General features: G+C 59.3%; 1 protein-coding gene across 2 annotated transcripts; it reads right to left on the bottom strand.

The window, feature by feature from the left end:
- Positions 1-1456: 1456 nt before the first annotated feature.
- DECR2 (2,4-dienoyl-CoA reductase 2) lies at positions 1457-7689 on the bottom strand. Of its 2 annotated transcripts, none has more exons than XM_027683550.1 (9): positions 7574-7689; positions 7426-7494; positions 7057-7108; positions 5904-6039; positions 5440-5564; positions 4816-4909; positions 4433-4537; positions 3219-3407; positions 1457-2328 (listed from the first exon to the last, which is right to left on the bottom strand). In XM_027683550.1, exons 1-9 carry the CDS (start codon positions 7669-7671, stop codon positions 2297-2299), a joined length of 900 nt encoding a protein of 299 aa, XP_027539351.1. In that variant the 5' UTR covers positions 7672-7689; the 3' UTR covers positions 1457-2296. The 2 variants fall into 2 exon arrangements, with proteins under 2 accessions (XP_027539351.1, XP_027539352.1); XM_027683551.1 differs by having other exon boundaries at positions 3190-3407.

Consider the following 7689-nt stretch of genomic DNA (forward strand, 5'->3'; position numbering starts at 1 on the left):
CTCTGGGGGGAATCGTGCACCTGGATCCCCAAACCCCTCTGGGGGGATGAACCATGGATCAGGATGCCCAAACCCCTCCAAGGAAGGCATCATGCTCTGGGACCCCAAACCCCTCTGGGGGGATGAACCGTGCACCAGGACTCCCAACCCCGTCTGGTGAGGGGCACCGTGCACTGGGACACAGAGCTGGGACCACCTCATGGATTAATGCCCAAGTTCAGGGCTCACAGCCTGTGGGTTCAGACAACTGGCCATTTCTGCTGGAGCACTGGGATGACCCCACTGCCACACCCGTGAACTGGCTGACCAGGTGAAATTACAGCCCCTGGGTATAATTAGCAGCAAACCTGATGAGCAAGAGAATCCCTGGCCACAGTGACCCTGCCCAGGCCATGGATGTGCGTGACGGCTCGGGATGAGCCTGGTTGGGCCACAATGTGTCCCCCAGCATGGCTTTCCCAAAGCTTCACAGCTTGACCCCAAGAGCTGGAGTTCAGCAGCATCTCTGGAGAGGATATCACCCCTGTCCAATCAGTCCAGTGCTGGGAAGGATGGAAACCTCCACTTCAAATCCTTTTCCTCATCATAGCCATTTCCAAAGGTGAGCAGGGCAGGAGGGGGGCTCCTTTGTCAGTCCCACAGGGGGAAGTGCACAGCTGCTCTCCCTGGAAGACACCTGCCTAAACCACTCCCTGCAAAATCCCCTGGGCATTGCAACTCTGAGTTTCCAGACAGCTCAAGCACCCAGGGATCCAGCCTGCACAAGGCTGGAGGGCCCAGCCTGACGCTGTGAGCAGCAGCTCTGCACCCCTCGATGTGTTCCTGCAGCTCCAGGACATGCCCAAGGCTGGGCTCGAAGCTCTGTCCTTCCCCTGGTGCTGGAGGCATGTGGCCAGGGGCTTGGTTCCCTCTTCCTTTGGTGGCCACGGAGCCAGGACAGCCCTGACAGTGCCCAAGTCACTTGGCTGTGGTTAAATATGACAGTAAAACACACAGACACTCCCACAACGGGGATGCAGGTCAGCGAGGACCAACACATCCCACACAGGTACCTTCTCCAGGAGAAAATACATGTCCTGTTATCTAGGAAGAGGGATATCCTAGCTGGAAGCAAATCCCAGGAGACCTGGGCAAAGGACAACCCCCAGATCCCGACCTAAGCCCTCCATCCCCATCCCTCTGAAGGGGTCAGTCTCTCACCAAATACCTCAGCACCTCCCTGTCACCTCTGGCTGCTGGGCCCACCTTCCCAGAGCAGGCTGGGGCTCAGGAGGGTCCCCACGTCCCACCGGCCTGGAGCACTGCAACACCACAGCATTGAGGACTAGGGCCACACAAGGCTCTGGCAGTGGGAGCAGCGGTTTTCCCCCCTCCCTCGGGACCCAACACCAGGACCAGCCCCCAGGGCAGGGTGTAGGTGCTGCAGCTGCTCTTGTTCAGAGAGAATCATCACTGCTCAGGGTGCAAATTCTTTATTCGTGACCTGAAGGAAGGAGCAAAACCTGGCAAGTTTACAATCAAGTAGGAAACACAATTAAGTGGGAAAACAAGCTTCATAGAATTCAGAGTGAGGCTAAAAACTGCCTTCAGCAGCAGGAGGCTGCATGGGAGTAGTGTGTGCCCCCGGGGTGCTGGCATCCCAGTCCTCGGGGAGGATCTGCCACCACACCACCTCTGCTCCTGGGAGGGGGGCATCTCAGCTGCATCCATGGCAGCCCTCAGGATGCCTACTCTGGACCCCCGGAGGGGATGAGGCCACTTCTCCCTGCCAGGGGCCAGTTGGTCTTTGTTTCCCCTCTGAGAGCTGCTGGCTCCTGCTGCAAAGGTAGAGCTGCCACATTGGGCAATTCTGACCCCAGGTGAGCTGAGCTACTCCCCCTCCCTCAAAGGAGCTGCTGCTGGGGGTCCTGGGCAGTTCTCAGGCTGAGATGGGGGGAGAAGAGGATGGATATCCCAGGGTGGCACTGCCTGGGACTTGGGAAAGGCCAGGAGAGCGGCTCAGAGGGACACAAAGGGACAGTGACCATCACAGCCCCACCCCTTGTGCTGTCCCTGCACCCTCAGCCACAGCAGCTCAGAAGGCAGTCAAGGCACAGGATGGGGGTGGGACTGCTTCCCACCCAGTAACCCCTGAGCTCTGTCCCCCAGGCAGACACAGGGCTGGCAGTGCCACCACCACCAGTTTCCAATCAGAGCCATGGCCGTGGGCACCTGCTCTAGGAGAGGTGTCACCCCAGGGTGTCCCAGGGCAGCTTCGGTCACGTCTGTCCATCGGTCAGTCCCACGCTGTCCATCATCAGGGTTGGTTTGCTCCTGCAGACCAGAAATCTGCAAGAGAGTGTGGAGGTGGGGACAGAGTCCTGCCTCACCAGGCCCAGCTCATGGAGGCTGTGGGGTGGGACACAGGCAGGGGAGACAGGAAGGAAGGAGACCCCCTTCCCTGACAGCCTGGGGGGAACACATACAAGGAAGAGGCTGTCGGGACCCTCTGTGCCCAGTCCTGCTGCTGGGGCACAGCAAAGGGACATCATGTTGCTTTGGGGGACACTCAGAGGTGTCTGGACAAGCATCCAGTGGGAATGACAAGAAACACCATGTCACAATGCAGGCTCAAAGGAAAAACCTAGCAAGTTCTCCTGCCCTCCCCAAGTCATCCCGAGGAGTGTCCATGAGGTCACCGTACCCACTGCCATGGCAGCCATGCATGTAGAGAATCACGGAATTGTTTAGGTTGGAAAAGCCCTCTGTGATCATTAAGTCCAACCGTTCCCCCAGCACTGCCAAGGCCACCACTAGCCCATGTCCCCAGGTGCCACATCCACACAGCTTTTAAATCCCTCCAGGGATGGGGACTCCACCACTGCCCTGGGCAGCTGTGCCAGGGCCTGACCACCCTGTCAGTGAAGAAATTTTCCCAATATTCAATATAAACCTCCCTTGGTGCAATTTGAGGCTGTTTCCCCTTGTCCTGTCCCTTGTGCCCTGGGAGCAGAGCCTGACCCACCCCTGACTCCTCTCTCCTGTCAGGGACTTGTAGAGAGCAAAAAGATCCCCCCTGAGCCTCCTTTGCTCCAGGCTAAACCCCCAAGCTCCCTCAGCTGCTCCGCATCAGACTTGTGCTCTGTCCCACAGGGAAAGTGTTTCCCTGAGGAGCCCTGCTCCGACCCCCCGGGGGGAAATGCACGTCACCTAGAGTTTAGCAGAGGATGAGGCAATACCCAGCAAGGCAGAGAAGCTGTTGGCAGAGGTGAGCCAGCTCCCACCATCCACGACCAGGGTGGTTCCTGTCACATAAGAGGAGAGGGGGCTCGCCAGGTACAGGCTGCTGTGGGCAATCTCCGTCTTGTTCCCCGCGCGCTGCAGGGGGATCGTGTCAAACAGGCTTGATTTCTCAGCATATTTCCCACCTAAAAGCAACAGAAAATAGTCAGCTTGGACCGTGGGAGCACCTGCCCATCACCACAGCCTGCCAGGTACTGCAGCACTGCCCGTGGGGCTTGTTCAGCGCTCCAGGGAACTGGGATGAGATCCCGGGACAGCCCTGGGGACACAAACCTGAGGAGAGCTAAAGGAGGGGAGCTCAGGCCCAGCAGTGGGGCTTGTACTGACACAGTGAGCTCAACACAGGACCTCAGAGAGCTTTGGAATCATAGAATCATGGAATGGTTTGGGTTGGAAGGGACCTTAAAGCTCACCCTATTCCAACCCCCTGCCATGGGCAGGGACACCTTCCACTAGCCCAGGTTGCTCCAAACCCCGTCCAACCTGGCCTTGGACACTCCCAGGGATGGGGCAGCCACAGCTTCTCTGAACAACCTGTGCCAGGGCCTCCCCACCCTCACAGGGAAGAATTTCTCCCCAATATCCCATCTAACCCTGCCCTCTGGCAGTGGGAAGCCATTCCCCCTTGGCCTGTCCCTCTATCCCTTGTCCCAAGTCCCTCTTCAGCTCTCCTGGAGCCCCTTTAGGCCCCGGAAGGGGCTCTCAGGCCTTCGGTTCAGCCTTCTCTTCTCCAGGTGAACCCCCCCAGCTCTCCCAGCCTGGCTGCAGAGCAGAGGGACTACAGCCCTTAGAGCATCTTCATGGCCTCCTCTGGACTCACTCTAACAGTTCCATGTTTTTCTCAGCCTCCAGGGCTGCACCACGACTCCACTGATGGACTATAAGAGCCAAACCATCAGGCAAGGCTGAGTTTTGGGGGAGGATGTTCCATCATGGCATCAGAGAGCACAAAAAGATGCCACTCAAGGGAAAAAACAGAGCCCTGGGAGGTACCAGGGTTGTGGAAAGGGCTGTTCCCCCACAGGGACGTGCCAGCCCACAGGACAGCCTCGCCCAGCAGCAACACCCCACCAGCCGTGTGGCACTGGGGGTCCCCCTGCTCCCCTCCCAGGGAGATGCCAGGCAGGGATGGCAGCCCAGGTTGCCTCACCCAGCCGCCGGAAGCCCTCGGTGCCCGTGATGGGTCCTGGGGCCAAGCTGTTCACACGGATGTTGTTGGGTCCCCACTCCACAGCCAGGTGACGGGTCATGGCATCTGGGGAGGGATTACAACAGGAATGAGAAATGGGGAGAGGAACCATTCCAGTAACTTTTTTATTGGGGGGTGGGGGGCAGGCAAAAAGAAGACTCTGGCTGAGAACAAAGGACCCTGGGAGAGAGGGAAGAGCCTCATCCCAAATCCAGGCATGCAGTAACCACACCCATTCATGCTCGCCCCTCCCCAGGACATCTTCCCATCCCAACATTTGGGAAGAACTGGCTTCTTCACTGGCCCCACACAACTCAGAGCCCCAGCAGGGAGCATTGAGGTACCTATAGCAGCCTTGGCAGCCCCAGCATGCACCTGGAGGGCCTGCCCTCGGTAGCTCAGGGTCGCTGTGATGTTAACGATGACCCCGCCGTGGTCCTAGGGAAGGAAAGGAGATGTGGAGTTAAGAAACAGCACAAAGGGTCACATAGGGAGGACAGCAGAGCTGGGCTAGGAGGGACAGTCACCCATGGGCACTGCCAAACCATCACTGGGGCAGCTCTGTCCACCCAACCTCAGAGCTGGGGCAGTCAGAGGAGCCCTGCCAGGAAGGTGGGACACGCAGGGAACAAGGAAAGGCCAAGAAAAAGCAAAAGAGCTGGAGAAGGAGCAGCAGATCACAGCTTCTTCAGGGGGCAGAGTATGGAAAGGTGCTGCAACAGCCCAAAGCCCCAGGGCAAAGACAAGCAGGATTCCCAGGTCAGCGCTGGGATCCCTGGAAGGGAATGGAATGGATCTGCACAGGGTGGGTGGCAGAGGCCCAGCAGCACAGCCCTCAGTACATGGTTGCTGTGCTCCCTTGTGCCCTCCACACTTCCCTGAACTCCTTAGGAGCACAGTATGGTTTGACACTACCCCCTACCTACCAGAGCCTCTCCTCCAAGTCCTCTGGCTCCGGTCCCACTTACCCGGAAATATTTCTCAAAGAGGACTTTGGAGGTGTTGAAGGTGCCGATGGTGTCGATGTCTATCACTGTCTTGAAGGCGTTGAAGGACAGGGCACTGGCTGGGCACAGGAAATTTCCTGCAGCGCCTGAACAACAGCAACAGTCAGAACAAGGCCAGGAGAGATCCCACAGGTTCAGGGCAATTCTCTGACAGGCAGGGCGAGGGATACAGTCTGGGTAGACTGGCGAGCACGTGGAGACAGCCCTGATATGGGGATACACTGGTGGCTCCAGGTGCCCAGCAGCACGGCCAGCCCGAGGGCTGGAGGGTGCTGGTGCAGCAGAAGCAGGGATGGTCCAATCCAGGCAAACAGGGATGGCCATGCACCATGAACCTCTGTGCTCCCAGGGATGCCCATGCAGGAACATGCCCTTCCCAGCAGCAAGCCTGTCCCAAATCCTCCCCCTGCCCACTCCATCCTCACCGTTAATGAGGATGTCGATCCTCTTGAACTCCTTCAGCGCCTCATCCACCGCTGCCACGATGGTCTGGGGCTGCCTCACATCCATGGACAGAGGCAGGCACTGCTGCCCTGTGGCTGCCATCAGCTTTTTTGAGGCCTGCAAGAATAAAAAGAGACTTCAGAAGCTTTCTGGGACTCTCTTCTTCAGCAGGGGTTGGACCCAGACCTTGTATCAGGTGAGCACGAAGTCGAGGAGGAGCCACGTCCCTGTGAGCACACAGCAAACAGTGTGGGCAAGGGGAGAGACCTGCCTGAACACAGCCAGCTCCTGCCTGGCAGCAGCCTGGCAGCCCTGGGATAGACAGGGAAAGCTCCTGCACATCGTGTCCCAACCAAACTGGATGCTGGGCTGGCCCCGAGGCTACACCTTGCTAAGCCCAGTTATCTTTGTGGCCTGCCATGGACACAGCACATCCCAGGAAACACCTCTGCAGGGCAAGTACAAAGGTTGGACCCCAACAAGGCATTTCTGGCATGAGTACAGACATCATTAACCTTTAGATCCAAAAAGTTAGTGGGCAAAAGGGCAAAGGCAGAGCAGGCAGGTGTCAGCTGTGAAAGGGGCCAGCTCTGCAGCTCAGGGTTTGCCACAAGCCACCCCCGAGACTCACCCCCAGAAGCCCCAGCCCATGACCCCTGAGGACTAAAACCTGCTGAGCTTTGCAGCTTTTTCTGGCATATAAGGGGACATGAAATTACAGCACACCTGCACCTTCCCCTCTGCCCCAAAACACAGGATAACAGAGCTTTTGGGGCTCAGTGTACCCACCTCAACCAACACAACCCTTGCACAAGGGCATCTGGAGCTACTCCAAGCTGAGGTTTAAGTCTGCCCTTGGGTTCTGCCACATTTCTGCTGACAAACCTCTCACCTAGAAAAAGCCAACGTGATGTGTGGAACAGCCCCCCCGAGGCAGGTTCCAGGTTAGCTGAGCTGTGCCAGGAGGTGCAGCCCCCCTAAACCCGCAGGCACCCTGCCCAGCACCACCAGCTGCTGGTGCTGGAGTGCTCAGAGCTGGGAGACAGGGCAGCACTGGGAAGTTCTCTCTCCTGCTGCACTATTCCCAGGGCTCCCAGTTGCAGCTAGGGAGGGTGGAAGGATTCCCAGACTCACCTCCGACACCCGCTCCAGGTTCCGGCTGGCAATGACGGTCCGGCAGCCGTGCCTGCAGGGAACGGGCTGGTCAGAGGGGCCGGGCAGCGCCGGCTCCTCACCGGCACCTCGGCACTGTGGGCAGGCCCTGGAGGAGCCGCTGCGGCCCCGAGCCCGCAGAGAGAACCAGAGCTCTGCCCCGGGCTGGGACGGGACCGGTCCTGCTCCCGCAGCCGCAGCCCCGGAGCCAGTCCCGCTCCTGCCCAAAGCTCCGCTCGGGGCTCTGCTGCCCTCGGCTTCACATCCCGGGGCTTCCAGGGCCTGCCACCGCAGCTGGGGAAGAGAAGGGGAAAGGGGAAGAGGAGAAAGGAGAGGGAAGGGTGTCCGGACCTCATGAAGATCTCGGCGATGCGGAAGCCGATGCCGGAGCCGCCGCCGGTGATGAAGGCGACCTGGCCCCTGCGGGAACAGAGGGACGGTGAGAGCCGGGCCCCGGGGGATGCGGCGCGGTGGGACCCCCGCAGCCCCCGGGACTCACGCGAGCAGGTCGGGGCTGAGCAGGTGCCGGTACTCCCGCAGACACTCGTCCGCCTCCTCGTCCGGAGGGACCTGCGCGGCCATGGCGGCCTCGGCCATGGCGGGGGCGGGGGCACC

This window comes from Neopelma chrysocephalum, unplaced genomic scaffold (genome assembly GCF_003984885.1).
Source record: "Neopelma chrysocephalum unplaced genomic scaffold, ASM398488v2 Primary Assembly neopelma1_65, whole genome shotgun sequence".
Taxonomy (NCBI): domain Eukaryota; kingdom Metazoa; phylum Chordata; class Aves; order Passeriformes; family Pipridae; genus Neopelma; species Neopelma chrysocephalum.